Raw genomic sequence first — 19,305 nt, forward strand, 5'->3', positions numbered from 1 at the left:
GATCTAGAGCGCACGGAACAATCATGGTCCTTAAAATTGGCAAATCCAAATGTAGATCTAGATCTCTCATTAGCCCTCTCAACAAAATATTTTATAGCCTCTAACTTAAAGGCTCAATATTATAGAATCATCTATAACTTATATTTTACGCCAGCTAAATTGTTTGCATGGGGCCTTAGGTTGGATGATAAATGTCCCAGATGCAAACAACCACTAGCAAATCTTCTACACATGTTTGCTGAATGCCCCACATTGACTACAATTAAAACTATGATGTTGGAATTTTGGACCCAAATTCTTGGGCACCAAATATATGATTCTATAACGTTGCTCCTCTTGGGTCATGATGAATCTTTGAATCATAATAGAGATGAACAGGCGGTATTATTTCTGGGCTATGCCGTGCTACGGATAATTCTAGCAGCTAGGTGGAAAGATACAGAGCCCCCTACCTTTAATATGTGGCTTAGCCGCTTTATAGCTATCTATAAACAAGAAATCTCAATATACGCCACAAGAGGTAGGAAAATGAGAGCAATCGGTACACAGATATGGGAACCTATTACTAGGTGGTATAATGAAGTAAGAGGAAACCAGACATAGGATCCCTGATTGATTCTGACTTTATTATCTTCTTTTCTTTTCTCTCTTTTCAGAATTCTTTTTCACGCAATTGTCATATTTTTTTCCCTGTGGTAGAGCTCTGCTTACAGAAATCTGTGTATGTACCTCGTTATCCATTTATACCACATTATTACATGTCGCCTAATTTGTATATGTATGTTTTATGATTCGAATTTGCCAATAATAAAAATATTTTTTAAAAAAACAAAACCACATTATTAATATCCCCACCCAATATCAATCACCCCTGAGTCAACCCTAGGAGTGGTGGGCCCAGCTTGTCTAGTGTGAGAGTCTGCAGCCTACGTGTGACGTACACCAAGCAGAAATGAATGGTCTGCCCCTCCCACTGGCCGCTTACCATCACAAATCTACCCAAAGGATATGTCCAAGCTTGCACTGGAATAAAGAGGAGCATTTGTTTACATAATACTCCCACTCCACTGGAGCAGTAACCAGCGTGCACCATCAGGGTATACCCAAATATGTCTAATGCCTTTAAATGGTTGTCTTTCAAGTGTGTTTCTTGTAATATAATAAAATCTGGGGTCTGTTTCTTAATGAATTGCATTGCCACTGTATGATTTATCCTGCCACTAAGGCTGTTGACATTCCAGGACCATATTTTCATTAACTGTGCTTGATGTTCAGGCATAAATATGATAAGAGACATTTACCCCCACTTCGGACTTTCCCGACATCGATAAGGTCTTGCCACTTCCCCCAGCACCCTCTCACTCTACTCTCTGTCTGAGCACTGCACTGTCTATCTATAATACTTCCATAACTATTCCCCATTCCCCAACTCCGACCCCTCTACTCCCCACTACCCTGCTAAATAGGTTGTGTTTTCCCCAACTACCCATCATGTAGCATGTCACCCAACAATAACATAGAATAACTACAATAGGGGGTGTCTCGGCACCGCAAAGATAACCAGCCAACTTGTCACTTTTTTCAAACCCTTACAATACCTATCTCTCCCTCCCAGAATGGTTATGCCCAGGGTGGAAGGTTGTGCATTCCATTTTCAGTTCCATTGTGTTGTTTCCGGCACTTTAAGGCTGCCTGGGCCTTTGCACTCACTCAGTTTCAGTATCGAACCCCATGCACACTTACCTTCCAGATGACCCAGTCCATTAACTCATTTCACTACCTCTGTACACCTGCAGCATGTCCGCCGAAGTCTCCTCTGTCTTCTTCTCCTGTGACTCTCCTGTGTCCTTGCTTTAATCCAATCTCCTGTGGTTGCGTCCCAGTCCCCTGCCTCTGTTTCGACCAACTGTACTCCATCCCTCCAGCCACTCCCAGGTTTTCTCTGGGGACGCAAAGTGGCAATTTTTTCCCTCTGCAATTACACAAAGCTTTGCTGGGAAGAGAATCATGCATTTGATTTCTCTCTCTCTCTGAGTACCCTCTTCACTTTCTCAAAGCTCCTCTGTTGGTACTGCACTTGTAATGTAAAGTCAGGGAAGAAGTGGACCAGGGTAGTTTAGTAGTGTATGTCACCTTTCGCTCTGGCCTACTGAAGGATTGCATCCTGGTTGCAGTAGTTGAACATTTTTGTGATGATCGTACCAGGAGGAGCCCCCGGCCTAGCCGGGGGCACTTGGGCTCTGTGCACTCTTTCGATGCGATAAATTTGGACATTCAAAATTAAGTCCTCCAAAAAGAAGTCTGTGATGGGGCCCTCTGCCCCCTCCGGGATCCCACCACCCTAATATTCCTTCTTTTCCTTCCTTCCTGTTCTTGATGCCTTGCCGCCGTGGACGTTGCTTCCTGAGTTAGGGTGAGCATCTGTGATTCTTTGCATTTTGTCGTGGACTGTAGTTGGGCAGTTCATGTCTCGGCCGTTGAGACTTTTCCACTCAGTCTTTGAAGGTCTGCCCTAATCAAGGTGACAGCAACAGTCACAGTATCTATTTTGGACTGTAGGGTACCTTTCACATCTTTTATCGCTGCTATGATTGCTCCTAGGGTGGGCTTCCAGGCCATGGCCCCCTCTGCCATCACTGCGGGCTTTGGGACTGCGTAGTTGTCCATTTAGTTGGTTTGGGGCACTCCGGTCCCTTAGGCTCCACCATTACCACCCTGTCTGCTCACTGAAGGTGTCCGGTCACCTCTCTTGCTTGGATGGAGAGGGATGGGGTAAGGGAAAGGGATATGCATGGTATTCATACCACCACTTGGGGAGGTTTCACCCTCTCAGGTATCTCACTGTTGCCTGGAGGCTGTTTCCATGTCTGGGTCTACTCATACACTCTCCTATGGGGGGACTTGGGAGGGGGGCACAACTGTCCTCCTTCTGCCCATCAACCACCGTCTAAATCGTAAGTTGGTCCTAGCACTCCTCTGGTTGCTCTGCTTGACTCCACATTACAATATGGGCCCAGATTCCGCACAATCTTGTGTTCTCCTTCGCCTGCGGTCAGCAGGAACTGCCCTCTGCCCTCACCTATCAGGCCTTGATCTCCCACTCCCCAGAGATCTTATGCGCCTGTGTGGTTAGGCCTGCTCTGTCACTTCTGAGGGAAGGAAGGAGCGGCTATTCAGCTACCCCGTTCCTCGATAATTCACCTGGCTATGAGCAGGCCTTTCCTTCTCCCGGGCATGGCTCTCAGCTGCTTGGTGGGCCCGACTCCACCTCTTCCTTTCCGGCCTCCCTCTGGATCTCCCCACTGCGTGGGCCCGCCTGCTGCGGTAGGTCCGGCATCACTCGATCCTGTGCTCTACTCTTCTGCGGGACCAGGGCTTCCCCTGACCGCTGTGATCCATTTTACTGTTCCATCAGCCTCCATCTATGTGGGCTCCTCACCACTCCCAGCCGGGGGATCCACTGCATCCGCGCACCACCAGGACCCCACCATGGATGGCAGATTAGGGCTGGTCCGCGTTCCAATTTCTCCATTCACTGTTGCTGCATTGCATTGTCCTGGGTACCTGTGGCTTCGGGCCCCAGACAAGTGCAAAAAGAGTTCCCTGCGTCAACCTGTTCTTCAGTCTCTGGGCAGCTCAACGAGGCCACCGCTTCTCGACCCTGCTTCAAAGCCACTGTCAAAGCAGGCCTCCCAGGCCTGAGTCATCTATGAAACCTCTACTGGGTCTGCAGCCAGCCAGTGTGCGCCCAGGTGAGCCTGTTCCTTTGATTCCGTCGCACGCACCGCTTAGCTGGTGATGTTTGGCCGGCTTCACAGTAGTCTGTCCGTCATTTATCACTGTAACTTCAGGATTGTCTCACAACTATTGCGTTGTTGGCCGCTCTCCGTGGCCCTCGGTTGTTCCCCTCGACTTTGAGGCAAATGACTTAATCTGGGGAGGGAGGGAGCTTCATGCCCCTCCGAATATCATTTCAAGCTAAGATGCCCACTGGTGACTCGAAGGGATGACGGATTTCGGGGTTGATTAAGGAGCTTAGCTAATGTGCTGCCATCTTTGTTTGTGGCCAAGCCACGCCCCCTAAAGTAATTTTAGTTGACATTTTACCTCCTATGGCTTTGCAGATATCTATATCTCTAGAATCTTTTTGGGGCCCATATATGTAGTGGTAGTTCATTAGTCAACATCATAATTGCTGATACGTTTCATTTGATGCCTTTATTTTCACAAAGCCTTTGTGACAGTTCTCATAGTTATATAAGTGCAGGAGCCTTATCCTGCTTCTATCTTAAATGGACAACCAATGTCCTGAGACTAATTGTTTGGAGTCTTTTTATTTCATATGATCCCAAGAAACATTGTGGTAATCTCTTTCATGAACAAGGAAATATATCACACTCTTTGCTTAAGGAATAGTCAAATTCCTGAAACCTGTTTTTGAAGTTTCTTTATTCTATATTAATCCAAGCAAACAGTATATTAAGCCACTCGAAGAATGGGGTAGTCTTTAGAAATTGGAAGATACTTAAGAACTTTTACTGCACATTGAGGACGAGGTCATGGGATCACCATCCTACAGTGCCCAGCCTGTGGAGACAGTCATGAATCTATGGAACATGTCATGTTTTTTACTCGTGTTTTGGGAGACACTGGATTGTAACTCTCTGTCAGAACATAGGCGTTAGGGCGCACAAAGAAACTCTGAGAAGCTATTTGTACTTATACAATATCTGATGGGAGTGTGGAGGGTCAGGGAAACATTGTAATTAGCCTCCAAAAATCTAGTCAGCTGTGTGTTAATAAATGGGTAATGATGTTCCTGGCTTGACCAGTAAGTTGAGTCTGTGCCCCTCTGTTACAAGTGGGTCGTGGCTGCCCGCCACACAGCCTACTGTTTTAGTCCCTGAACTGCTTACATGTTCAAGGGGAACAAATGCCTTCAAGACATTAGAGATTTTACAAACCTGAGTGTTGACTATTTATGATAATGGTGCTTTTTAGCTGTGTAATGTTTGTCTTCTGTCTAAACATCTTTAGCTATATACTTAATGAATCTCTTTTTAGATGATGTTTTATATACTGTTCTTATAATGGTTTTATTTCCTTTTTTTAAACTCACGAGGAAATCTTCCCATTTAGGATGTGTTTCATGATCATATAATTAAATTAATTGTTAGGTCGTTTTGCACCACATGTAGGCTATGGTATTGATGTAATGTATTTTATTTTGTAGGCTTTTATGGCCTTGTGCGAAAACAAAGATTTTAACGGTCTGATACTGTTGGAAATGGCCATTTTTGCAGGGTTATCCCCAAACTTTTTGCTTCTTCCTCCTTTATTTTTCCTTACCTGTGGTAGTTGGCAATAGGACTCTGGGTACTTTATCACTGCTGTTCAGTGCTAAAGTGCATATGCTTTCTATATAAATTGTTATTGTGATTGGTTATCCATGAGTGGCATATTTGTTTTACCAGGAAGTCCCTAGTAAAGTGCACTGAGTGTGCCAGGTCTGGTGATTCAAATACTACGGTATACAACGGTAACCACGCATTTTTTACAACGCGGTACCGTTACCACGCTACTTTTACCACGCAAGTCGTTACCACGACTTGCGCTGGGGGGCGCTCCAGGATAGTAAATAGATTAATTTACTATCCAACTCCTTTCCCTAGAGTCCACGGGGACTGGAGTTGGAATAGTAAATTAAAAAATTTACTATCCAGCGCCCCTCCACGCAAGTCGTTGTAACGACTTGCGTGGTAAAAGTAGCGTTGTAACGGTACGCGTTGTAAAAGTACGCGTGGTACCGTCATATATCCAAATACTACTGGTGGGCCTGCAGCACTAATTGTGCCACCCACAGGAGTAGCCCTAAAATGGTGTCTCAGGCCTGCCACCGCTGTGCCTGTGTTCAGTTGCTAACTGCCATGCTGACCTGACCAGTGTCCACACTGGCCAGGCCTAACCCTTCCCTTTCTGTACACATTGGACACCTCTATGGAAGGCCCTGGGTACCACCCTGGGCAGGGTACAGTGTATGTGAAAGGTAGAGCATCTACTAGTGTGGGTGACATACTCTGGTAATGAATTACAGCCATTTTCGTTTTTCACTATTAAAAGGCTATCTTGTCCATAGGTTATAATGGGGAATGCTGTGTATAATGTTTACCTGCATATCTTGCCATAGGAGTAAGATAGAAAATTAAAGTCTGGTATCCCTGAACTCAGAATTTAATAACACATCTTTTAGGAAGGATGTTTTTTAAATCCTGTGTTTGAAAACAGCACTTTAAGAAAGTGACTGATTTCTTGTCTAACCTTTCTGTGTGCCTTTGGTTGTTTGTGAATTGTCTGTCTGGTTTGTGAGTGACAGGGCTGGGGGATTCCTGGAGACAGAATGAGTCCGCCCCGTGGTGAATAGAGAGATCTGCATCTAGATGGGAGGGAGGAGTTGCACCTGGGACCTGAATAGGACTGAGCTTGCCCCCCCCACAGTGCTGGCTCCACCCCCTGTGGTGCGTCTGAAGTCTCTGCGTGGAAGGAAGCCATGGTAAAGGCTCTGCTGAAGAAACCCTCCCTAGACCCTTCAACCTTAGGAAATTACCGTCCCATCTCCCTGCTTCCAGGGATTAGTAAAATCACCGAAAAATATTTCAATTCAATACTTTCCTCTTTTTTGGAGACCTACAATCTTCTCCACCAAACACAGACAGGCTTCCGCCCACTGCAGGGCACAGAAACAGCCCTGATCTCAGTAGTGGAAGAATCAAGGAAAATAGTCGACTCTGGCGGTACCGCGGTGGTACTGCTTCTTGATCTTAGCGCGGCATTCGATACCGTAAACCACCAAATCCTAATCCATAGGCTCAGTAAAATAGGTATCATCGGAACTTCTCTGGCCTGGCTCCAGTCGTTCCTAGACAACAGATCCTTTCAATTGTTTCAAAACAATGTGACTTCCAGAATAACTCCCCTCCGCTGTGGAGTGCCTCAGGGATCTTCCCTGAGCCCTACTTTATTTAATGTGTACACCCGCACTCTCGCAGAAGCAGTACTTCCCTTTGGAATTCTCATAGTCACCTATGCTGATGACACGCAGCTGGTGATTGGGCTTAACAAAGAGGAAAGTAATTCTCTCGGCCTACACGCCTGTCTACAGGAGATTGCAACCTGGATGAGGAACTCCTTCTTAAAATTAAACGGGGAAAAGAGCGAAATCATGGTCCTGGCTAATCGCTCCACACTTGATATGAAAGAAATATGGCCCACCTCTTTAGGCCTGGCTCACACTCCTAAAACCCAGCTAAAGAGCCGGGGTGTTTGGTTAGACCTAGACCTGTCATTTAAATCCCAGGCACAGAAGACCGCCGCTTCATGCTATGGTGTCCTGAAAATGTCTCCTAAAATCCTCCCTATCCTGCCTTTCCGGGCCAGAAAAATCATGGTCCAGACTACACAAATGCGCTTTATTTGGGTCCCCAGTGGCTACGATTTCCAAGGCTGCAAACCATCCAGAATCAGGCCGCCAGACTGTTACTGGACAATTCCTAAACATTAGTCGGCCAAACCAGCTCTGAAGTCCCTCCATTGGCTCCCTGTACAAGAAAGAATTAAATTCAAATCCTTATGCATCGCCCACAAATCTCTATTTAACACAGGCCCTTCCATTCTTAACAATATCATTCAGTCCTATGAGACCAACAGAAGTCTTCGATCTAAAACCCTAAACCTGGCCTCCAGCCCTAGGATCAAAAAGGTCAGAAGTGGAGGTCGACAATTCTCGCTTAATGCCGCCAGACTCTGGAACTCCCTCCCTCACCATCTGCGAGCTGAACCCAATCATCTTTCCTTTCGCAGATCTCTAAAAACGTTATTGTTTCCTTAAACCTGGCCTGACACTTCCGTTGCTGTTACTGCAAGCGCTTGGATGCCTCCGGGTAGCCATGCGATATTTATAGGTTTTACTCAATTTTACTCAATTTTAATTTCTGCCCTGCACTGTGAAAGGAGAGAAGGAATCATGTCAACAAAGTACTCCAGGGCTGTGCTTTCTCTCCACAATGCTGGCTCCACCTCCTGTGGGGCGTCTGATGTTTCTGCTCTGCACTGTGAAAGGAAAGAAGGAGTCATGTAAACAGAGTGCTCCAGAACTGGTTTGGACCGGGCTCAGAGCCCTCCTGCACAAAGGGAACAAAGACTTTTGGGGGAATAAGTACAGGACCCCAGACTACAGAAAATTAGATCATCCTGGAATCAAGAAGGAACCTCTGCCAAGGAGAAAGCTGGAAGACTGAAGAAGGAAGACTGTCTTGCTATTGCTTTGCTGGACTGACCTGCAGTTGTTTTGCTGTCAAAGAGAGGGGAAGGACTTTGCTTTGTGCTGTGTCCCCTTGCTTGAAGGAATCTCCAAGGGCCTGAGGAAGTGCTGGCTCCCTGTTAAGAAGTCCCAGGAACAAAAGGATTTCACTCCCAGCTTCCCTGAACTCTACTGAGAGAGTTCTGTCCTTCCTAGAGTGCTTGGGCCAGTAGTGGTGCCTCTGGAAGTGTCTTCATCTAAAGGTGTTGGCCATAAAGTGACGCAACTGTGGATTATTTTAACACAACCTTAAGAACTCATTTGAAACCATATTCTTGAACTGTGTATGCTGGTTTTTTGTCGTTTTGGTCTTATGTAGTTTCGATTAAATACCTTTATTTTTCTAAACTATTGTGGAGTCAGTATGTGGTGTTTTCACTGTGTTACTGTTAGTGTTGGTACAAATACTTTGCACATTGCCTTCGATAAGCCTGACTGCTCGTGCCAAGCTACCAAGGGGGTGAGCAGGGGTTATCTGAAGAGTGTATCCTTCATTCCCTGACTAGAAGCAAGTGTCCCTATTTGGACAGTGGTACCTACCTCTGCCAACTAGAGACCCCCAGTTCTAACAGATACTCCAAATTACAGCATGGGGACTGCTATACTTCTGGTAGTTGATGCCACGGCTCACATCTTAACTCGCAAGCCTACAACAGTTTCACAGTTAGGAACTGTAATAACATATTCACTCCACCCCAGGAGACCTTCTGCTGTCTAATCATTGCCCGTCTATCCAAGGAACCTCTTTAATCCCCGTTTACCAACATAAAAATGTATTAAAATGATAATTACACTCAACTCACTAACAAAATTCAGCAAATCAAAACCTGGCTCAAGCTAATTTGAAAATGTGTTTTTTACTTTTTGCTGACTCACTTGTTGCATAATACATTTCCAGATGGATACTGGATAAAATGTCCATTGCTAGCCAAGATAGGTATGGAAAATGCACAGCAGGTGTCATCACCTATTAAAATGATTAAGGCACTCAACTTTTCTCAACCAATTTCCTCCTGTTTCCTACCAAAAATCCACCGTGGCTTTCTGACATTAACCTAAATGCATTCACCCCTCATGTGGCAGACAATGCAAAATCATTAACATTTACCCTTCAATCAGATCTCACATTGCCAGGACAACTAAGAGTGCTTGGTACCAGCTGTTCCTCCTGTAAAAAGTGAAGCAGTGCCATGGTTTTCCCACATGTGAATGAATACAAAGCTCTGGTCAGTGGCATACAGCCACCTCTCAACCCCACCCACAAAGTATCCTTCACACCGCAACGCCTCTCGTTAATTTAACTATACCAACCCAATGCAACATTTGCCATCCCTCCAAGTCTTGTACCATCATAATGACCAGCTGCATCACCTATGCTTGTGGTGTCATTTGAATCGTTCCTCACATCTGGCCAAAAAAAAACAACTGTCTCAGATGAACAGCTCCATACCAAGAACTGTGATGTCATTAAGGCTGAAGATGCAAATGTACAAGAAATGTAAAAACAGACTACCGTCCTTTCCCATCTACAGTCTCAGAATTTGGAACAGCTCACCACTGACATCAAAAATGTTTCAACCCTTCCAGGCATTCAGACAGAAGCTGAAGACTCATTTCTTCTAGGCGAAGTAGTATCCCCACACAATAAAAAGGCATGTGTTTCCTACCACTATGTAAATGACCTTGATCCAAAACCCAGGTTCTTGTCTGTTGTTCTATGCTCCTTTATTTCTTAGCTAGGTTTCTGCTGGACAGATATCTTTTTGTAAATGCACAAACGAGTTTATGCATAGGTGATATCATTATTTCCAGTTATCTTCTACCACCCTATTATATCTATCCTGGGGACAGACTGACAATGAGTGTCTTAATTTTGTAGATAGCAAATTGTGGCTTTAGTCTGTTGGTCCTTTCAAACTGTGCATCAAACTTGACTGAGAAATTTCTCTGGACTTTTCTGCAAAACTGTATAAACTTAAATCCTCCAGTCATCACAGGAAACCTATCATGGAAAGCAAGTTTAAAGTTGGAGGCCAAGCAGAGTCTGATATCAAAATCTGGCGGTGCCATTCTGACTGGGTTGGCTAGACAATACTTATATTCCACAAATGTAGCATGATGTATGGCCTCCAAACTTCTGTGTGCCTTTGCACTTTGATTTGAGCTGTGCCGATGCTGTAATTTCATAAATAAATTGGTATAATTCTCTGTTTGTTGTCTTTAACACAGGGAAGAAAAGGTTCAACCGGAGAAAGGTCTACTGCCAGATTACTCATCATCTGATGGAGAATCATCTGATGTGGAAGAAAGTCATTGAAGAGGAGGAAAGGGCAGCAGGAGTTGCAGAGAAGCCTCAAGGAATGGATCCAACCACCCTGCACCAAACCTCGGAACAAATTCAGGCCATCAGGGAAGAAGAGGAGGAGAAAGGGCCCTCCCACCGGGGAGAGTCTACGCCTCCCCCACAGAACTAATGACAATGCATTGAGCAGTATTTGAAGAGTAAAATAGACTGGTGCACAGACTCCTTTCAAACCAGCACAACATTTAGACACAACACTGTAGAATTATGGGATAATGTGCCTACATCTGTTTATTTTAGTCCCCCCTTTATATGGCGAGGAACATTGTTTAATCTCTTATGCTCAAGGAAGCTTTCGCACTCATAACGCCGGTTTTTACAGCCATCAAAAACAATAGGATGCCGGAGTTATAGGCTGCACACTTCAGCAACATAAGTAAGAAAATATATATAACGGTCACTGTGATAATGCAAAGAATATGGAAATGGTGCTTCGGGAGCCGAATGTTAGCTTACTGTGCGGAACAAATTAAGTAGCATTTGCTCTTAACAGAGATTGATACATGTTCCAAAGCTCTCCCAGACTTCTGATGCATCCTACCAACATATGTTTGTGTAATATATATTATTATTGTAGTTTGAGTACTTATTATACTATTTGTAGCACTGTAGCACATGACACAATACATGTGAACAAACATAATAGGGAGGACTATTTTGTTTCTACATCGTTCATGCTGTGAGCCAAACCCTCTATTTAAAAGTTGATATTCACTTTCATTATTTTATTTCACAATATTATATTTGTCAATGATAGTTATCTTGTTGTAAATATGAAGAAATTTTTATTGGTTCCTGTAGATAGCGAACTGTTTTTTAAGAAAAAAGGGAAGCATTTTTGTAAAGATGATAATTTTTTAATCACCCATTTTTATACCAAGTAGACATTTCCATGCCCAGCAAATACGTTTGTGAATAGTATGAATACATAGTGGCCCTATGGGAAATCACTGGTCTGTCTAATTATCTTGTTTGTGGTCTCCTCTCGAAAGGGTGTTATTTCCATACTTGGACTGGTAGCATCTGTTATTAATAGGGAAGAAGGAAGTGTAGGCATTGTCAGGATTTTAGTTTTTGTTTTTGTCAATCACGGGAGGCCCAAGCGGGTCATTAGCCAGACCTCTATTTCTCATCCTCTAATTCAGTGGTAGTGGAATACATAATGTTACATTCCTTTGCGCCCCTCATTGAGAATTGTTTCAGTTTCTTCACTGAAAGTGTATACCAGAAGTGCCAATCTTTGCAGTGCCAGATTATCTAAAGTGTAGCATCTCGCCTTATGGCATATGTTAAATTCCTTGGTATCACCTGGACACCTGGCAACTAGCCAAAGACACCTTTGCCTGCAATAGTAGAAGTTGCCCTAGTGATCATAGGTGTAAAACGTTCCTCGTGTGGAAAGGACAATTAATGTTTACTCTGCCTAACGGGTAATCAAGTGTGATCTGTATCTTTGTGCCATACAACGCCCTCTGTTTCTGGGCCAGAGTTGTTGATCCAGCACTCAGTAAAGAAAGTCACGCATTGCACACAGAAATAACATACTGGATCACTTCTTGGCAGAATTAACAACCAGTACAAGGAAACACGGCTGCCTCCCAAATTCTTGAAATGGCAAGCCGGGGCACAATTTTATGCATCCATAGGATGCAGTTAGTCTTAACCGGCCTGTACCTGTCTAGGGATAATAAAACAGATCCTAGCAGACTCTGTTATTGAGCAAGGATACGCCAGTGCTGGGCAGGTTTGCTTTTTTTAAATTGTAAAAAAATGAGGTAACTTTATTAAAAGCATATTTCCAATTCCTCGTGCTGGTAAAACCTCTCATATTCGCGAGTAGCATGTCCACAAAAATTACAAGCAAAACAATTGCCGCAACAATTGTACATAATATATTTTTAATACAATTTTAGTAGTTTAGGAGTGAATTAATGTGTATTTCCCACAATAATATAGTAAGAAACATTTTCACATAGCATGGTCGAGAGTAACACTTTCCCATCGTCACACCTAAGGACAGGACACAAGTGCTCGGCATGCGGCCTTGGAGGTTTCTTGAAAAAAAGGGACAATTGTTCTGCAACATGAATCCACTGGTTGCAGCCCGTGGCATTATGGAAGGGAATCTACCTTCACCAACCTGCTGTATCACACAACAGATCACATATTGTACTCCTGGTTGAATTATATCACCGTAAGTCGTATCGGTTCTTTAGTTAGAAAACGTTTGACCCAAAAGGAATTTCTTGTAATATGTATAAAAAAAAATGATGAGTTTCAAATTAATTAGTTTCAAAGCCTGGAAATAAATTCTAAATGTTTTGTTATGATTAAAAGACAGGATGGAGAAGGGCACCATGATTAGGAACTGTGTCAGGCACTTGGTCCCAAAGACAGGAGTTAAATTTGATCTGAGGATCGTTTTGCAGAAATATGTTTTTAAAATGTTTATTTTCACTCTAAGAATGTTGACCAAAAACATGAATAATGTAAAAGGTACGTTTCAAACTTATCCTTCAAATCAAAAGACACATATGGGAGGACATCTATTAATTGATTTATTTGATTGGTATAATGTAGTGAAGTACCCTAATAAGTGGGTAAGCTTATTATCGCCCTAAATGGGTAGATTTGTACATGCGATCATAGGCAGACATTGGCATGTCGTATGTCCCACTGTTGTGTTACTACCCCATTTATGCTTGCACTATTTTGAGACCTATTGTGGCACCCGGGTGGGTCATACACGTTTGCACATGTTGTATCAGGAAGACTAATAAAAACGTATTCCGGTTTATGAGAAATCTCATACGATCTATTAGTATTACTTCTTAAAGTTAATTTAAAAGTGATACTCTTGCCTAACCCTCTTGCCTACAGATGATGGCTTCATCTTCCAACTCACAGATGTGTAAGAGCGATTTAAGGGAAATACAGTAAGACCAGACAGCTGCCTCTTTTTTATCGTCATTGAACGTGAAAGCAACAATGTGCCTGAAGGTGAAATCTGAAAGATGGTCCTTGTGTTCGGTTCTGCTGCACTTCAAATCAATATTACTTTCTGATGAGGATTTGTCATTTTCTGTCCTGTAACTGTCGGGAATATCATTACACTTCTACACAATCTAAAGCATTTGTAGGTGAAGTAACGCAAACTCAGGTCTGTTGAAATGAAGATGCACTAAGTGACTCCGCAAAGAATTCTGAATATTTTTGTTGTCAATTTTAGGCTATTGAAGCAGCCCGTCTTCTTTTAAATTGTAACACAGTATGAATGATGTGCAGAATCATGTGTAAATCATTAAACAAAACCAGCTTCCGGCATTAAACCAGCTATTACTGTTGCATTCCAAAGTTGCTATCATAACACCATAAACCACTCCTGTTATACTGACGCATGACTACTATACTGCTTGAGTTTAACTTGCGTCCTATTTGTTGTTTTATTGTATTCTACGACATGATAAATACACCCTCATGCTCTGTTTTACTATGGAACAATGCAGAAATATTTAATGAAAAATTAGGATATATATCTGTTCTAGTTAATGTGTAGTAGAAGATGCAGCATGTAACTATCTTACATTCCAGACTGTCATCTATTTGTTTTTAAAAATTTTTTATTGAAGCTTGAAAAAGAAACATCAACATATTGGTAAATCAAAAACTGTGGCTATAAATTATACATACATCGAAAAAAGAAAAGGGGGAAGAAAAGCCAATTTTAAGAAAGGCAAAGAGGGAAACATAAGGAAAGCAATCTTTAAACTATAAACTACAGAAAAACAAGAGAATTGCATAGCCCATCAAGAGCCATTCTGCTAAGCACCAAGCCACTCCTCCAACAGGGCCCAGATTTTCCTGCCCTGTTACCCGCCTCCTTTTGCCCCACATCTGGAAAACTGCTGACTCTAAATTATGAAGAGCCATAATCCTTGCTCTCCAATTTACAAAAGTGGGGGCCTCCGGACTAATCCATTCCGATGTTATACAGAGTTGTACTAGGGACATAGAGATACAGAGAAGGGCAGATGCATTTCTTGATCTCTCCAATGCACAATTGCTTTCACACCAAAAAATAACAAGCTCGGGGGAGAGAACAGCTGGAATTTTCAATCTAGAATTGATAAACAGTTCTACCTCCTGAAGAAATGTGGTAAGAGTAGGGCATTCAAAAAACATGTGTACATCGTTAGCCGCTACCAAGCCACACCTTGGACAACAATGACCCCCGCTCCCTCCCCATTTAAAGATTTTGGCCGGTGTGTAGTAGGGATCAAACAGTGCCATATAACATTGAGAACGTAAGCTCCCTGATATTAAAACACTGCTTGATAGTTCCAAAGCCTGGGAAATATCCAGCCCTACCTTACCCAGCTTTATCTCCCATTTAGCATTCTGAGTAGAAAGGTCATCCGGAAGGCCTTAGAGTGAATGCTGATACAATATACCTATTCTTGATTGCTTCAAAATCAATTCCATAAATAAATTCTTGCAAAATAAACTAGATTTTTGCACCTTCAACTTATCCACAAAGCTTCGAATTTGTAGATATTAAATAATTCGTGAGTATTAAAAAAAAACGTATCCTTTAGAAATGCAAAAGTAGCCAGAGACCCATCCGACCCTAAGTCCCCCAAAGACATTACTCCCTTCGTCATCCACTTGAATGTGACATGATCCTGAAATATCTGAGGTAAGAGTCTAGCTGCGTCCAAAGGGGTGTAGTAATTAAGATTAGGAATCGATCATTTGCGCCGGACCTTACGCCAAACTGTAAACATTGCTATAACCACCTTGAACTTCGTTTTCTTGTAGTAACTAGGTTCCAAAACCCGTAATAAAATCCCCTTGGCATCCTCCCCCAGCCCAATTTCAAAAATGGAAGGACTACAGTGAGCTGGCAGCAATGCTCCAGCCCCAAATAGTGGTGTAGAGAGATGCTGAAGAAAATCTGACCACCAGTACTGATCCAAATTAGGAACGGACCAACCTCCTCGATCACGCGATAAATTCATCCATTTGGCCGCTCTACGGGGTTGATGATATCCCCAAAGGAATCTCTTACAGCATCTCTCAGCGTAGGCAAGACTAGCTTGGGAGAACTCCAGCGGAATGGTTCTGAATAGATACAAGAACTTCGGCAAAACCAACATTTTCAAAACATTCCCCCTGCCATATAAAGATAGATGCAAATTGTCTAGTCTAGTCAGAGTAGAATTAACAGATTTGATAACGGGTAAGATATTCAAATCAGGGATCTTTTCAATTTCAGCTGTAATTTTAACCCTAAGATACAATGCACTCTGAACAACTGGAGCATCAGAGGGGCCCATAGCTGCTGATTGAATAACCTGGGTTTTAGTAACGTTAAGCTTATATCCGGACACCCGGCCATATTGCTCTGCTAGATTCCTAATAGCTATGAAAGCTGATGCTACATTACTAGTCAGAACTATAATATCATCGGCCTAAGCCAGTGCCTTATATTCTGACATACTAACCCTAACTGAAGTATATCCAATGATTTCTGGGCAGTTGGAGCAAGGAGCGAAGCACGAGGAGGAAGGCGCGGCGGCAGGCAGAGGCAGAGAACCCCCCTAGGCTGCCACAAAGAATAACGGTGCCGAGTATGGTATCGAGCATCGAGCTATTGGTCCCTGTATGACAGGCAACAAGGCTGGAGTTGAAAGCCTGTGATTTAGCAGGCATGCAGCGCGGGGGGCAAGCTAAAAGACTTGTACCTGAGATAGCTTGTGCCTAAGACAGTTGAAGGAATTCTTTGGCACAGGTGTTATTACTAACTGATAAACGTGGAGATGGAAGTATTGAAAGCGGATTGAACAATACCGGTCAGTTCAGCCTGTCCACGCACAGCAGAGGTAAGTGAACCTATAATTGTGTCATTTTTGGAAATAACTAATCTATCTTAAAAATCTTAACCAAAACCTGGTACTATTTTATGAGAAATAAAAATTAGATACCGCAATTACGCTTACAAGTAGTGTGGGGTTGGAGCAAACAGACGGTAGTAATTTACCCCGGTGGAAAGGGAACTATATACAATACAGGCTAAGTAAACAAGCATTTCTACCCAAAGTTGGAAGCTAAAGACACGGTATGATGGCACCAAAAAAGCTTAAGAACCTTAAAGGTCAGTAAGAGCCGGATAGTACTACTAAGAAAATTGTGCCTGAAAACGAGTCCCGGGGAGAGAGTATGGAATCACCTACAGGCGTGACAAAAAGGTCTTCTAAAAGAAATAAAGACACAAGTGAAGGCACCCAAGGTGGACTAAAGGGAGGCGCACAAGTATCCAAATCAATCAAAGACTTTGTTGGAAAACATTTTAAAAAACTGCAAACCCCAGTGAAAACCCCAGAATTGAATAAAGACCTGAACAAAGAGCTATCGCTTGAACAAATGGATCAGGAGGACTGTGTAATCAGCTCAGATGTATCCTTTAGTAACCAACTGAATCAAAGCCCTATTGAGGTCACCCCAGAACCAAGACTATCCTCCTCACCCCGGATCTTCTCCCTGACAGGCGGCATTGATATGACCTGTGAAGAGATGAACGTAACCAACTCAAGAAGAGAACAGAGAAGTGACCCGGAGCAGTTTAGAATGTCCATGACCGTAAAGAGCACGAAGCAACATGAAACTCAAGGAGCAATATTTATAGAAAATTCGGCACCTAACAATACCTTGGGTATAGACATATCTGCGACTGCTTCAGCATCAATGCTAGATATAATGCTAATGCTACAAAAAACCTTGCAAGGGTTGTTGGAAGTGACGATGTTAAACAATAGTATATTAAAAACCCATGAAACCCAATGTCAGAAGATTGTAGGGGAATTGCAAGGAATCAGGGGGCTGATGCTTACGATAGTGAGGCCGGCTCAGACCCAGGACCCCCCACAGCAGGTAGAGGAGAGGGGTTGTGAGCAGTTGATTGACCATCAGGAAGTCTATATATCAAGATGCCCGATGCTGGTAAATAGATGGAAGGACCTATTGTGTTATAGGCGATATAATGTACGAAGAGTAAAGAAAAGATCAGCACGCTTAAAAAAGAAGTCAAGGGCAACGGGGAAAAGGCTGGAAGGAATCTCAGATACTGTGAAGAAAGGGAGTAAAGAATCAGTATCCCCCCAAGAAGAGAGAATTCTAGTGGGAAATAGGAGGTCAATGAGGATCCCCAAAAATAGTACAAGGGTGGGGGAGGTAGCAACGGCTAAAAAAAAGGAGGAAATAAAACTAGCACCAATAAATAAAGGAGAGGTCAAGATGATTAATTCATGGAAATTACCACACTGGCAAATTAATATGAATAGAATAGCAGATAGGGGAGAGGCTTCAGTAAAAAGAGGGAGGGAATGGAATGGGAAGGAGGGGAAACAGCCTGGTATTATTCCTATAAAGGACGTGGATAATCTGTGGCTATATTTTGAACCTGTCAAAATAGAGAAAGGGAGAAAAAAAGGCTGGAAGGTTACACCCCTAACCGTTCCCAACTTGTATATTCCTTCTCTAAATGCCCTACTCTGAGGGGGTTGGGAACAAAGGATATAAAACAAGTAGGTTTTTGTAATAATAATGATGGGAGAGAACTTACTTTGGTACTATTGTACTCAAGTCTGGTAAAAACAGCAATTGTGAGGGCGGAAAATGAGATAGCAAAGGTAGGGATAAGGTTGGTACTGACTACTGAATTAGAGGCGAGGAACCAGCAGGACAGAGCCTTTCTAGCTTGTCACTCAGGCCTGGGAAGAAAACAGATAAGTCTAATCCTAGGCGAGGGAAGGGTAGGTGAAAATATGAGAATGGTAGTTGAGAACCATGAGGCAGGTAAACCGTGGGGTGAGTGGTCTTTTAATGATAGCTGGTCAGGTGCCCAATATGGGCACAATTCCGTTGATGACCGTACCAGTGATGTCGATTAGGGAGGAGGGGTGTCGCATAGCATGAACCTGTTATCTTGGAATGTAAATGGGCTAGGAGGGGAGGCAAAAGTAGAAAGTATAAAAACCCTAGCCCGAAGTGCCAAAATAGTAGGTTTGCAGGAAACGTGGCTATGCGAGAATACCCCCCGTATTTGAAGGCTTTGTACAACTACATAGGCCAGCAAGAAGGAAAAGGTTTGGCTGTCCAGCTGGGGGCATTATGACTCTTGTCTCGACCAAGAAAGCAAAAAGGGCAATGATTGTTTATACGACTTGTAAATGGTTATTGGTCATTGATGTATCCATGCTGGGCTCGGTAGGGGCGTATGATCATATGATAATAATAAATGTTTACATTCAATGGGGATCAAATAAAGAATATGAGATAGAAATGAGACGTTTTGAAAATGACCTAGATACATTGTGTGAAAAGTTTGAAAATTATATGATAATTGAAATGGGTGATTTTAACCATAGATTGAACCCCTCGAGATATGACCATTGGGTTGAAGACCTCTTGAGCTCAAATAATATACCCCCTGCTGTGTTTCCAAATTGTACTACCTCTAAACTAGACGCAATGTTGGGCAAAATTTTGGGGCTAAAAGGATTGTTTTGCTTAAATGGCAGATGGGAAA

General features: G+C 42.9%; 1 protein-coding gene across 3 annotated transcripts in view; it reads left to right on the forward strand.

Annotated features, from left to right (window-relative positions):
• The window catches only part of PDE3A (phosphodiesterase 3A), a 1,456,379-nt gene extending 1,442,852 nt beyond the window's left edge, over positions 1–13,527 (forward strand). For all 3 annotated transcript variants that reach the window (XM_078674052.1, XM_078674054.1, XM_078674053.1), the window contains one exon: positions 10,586–13,527. In XM_078674052.1, the coding sequence (XP_078530178.1) occupies positions 10,586–10,830 (245 nt within the window). In that variant the 3' untranslated portion in view covers positions 10,831–13,527. The remainder of the gene's footprint in view (positions 1–10,585) is intronic.
• The last annotated feature ends 5,778 nt before the right edge of the window (positions 13,528–19,305 follow it).

The sequence above is a fragment of the Lissotriton helveticus genome, chromosome 1_1, assembly GCF_964261635.1.
Source record: "Lissotriton helveticus chromosome 1_1, aLisHel1.1, whole genome shotgun sequence".
NCBI lineage: Eukaryota > Metazoa > Chordata > Amphibia > Caudata > Salamandridae > Lissotriton > Lissotriton helveticus.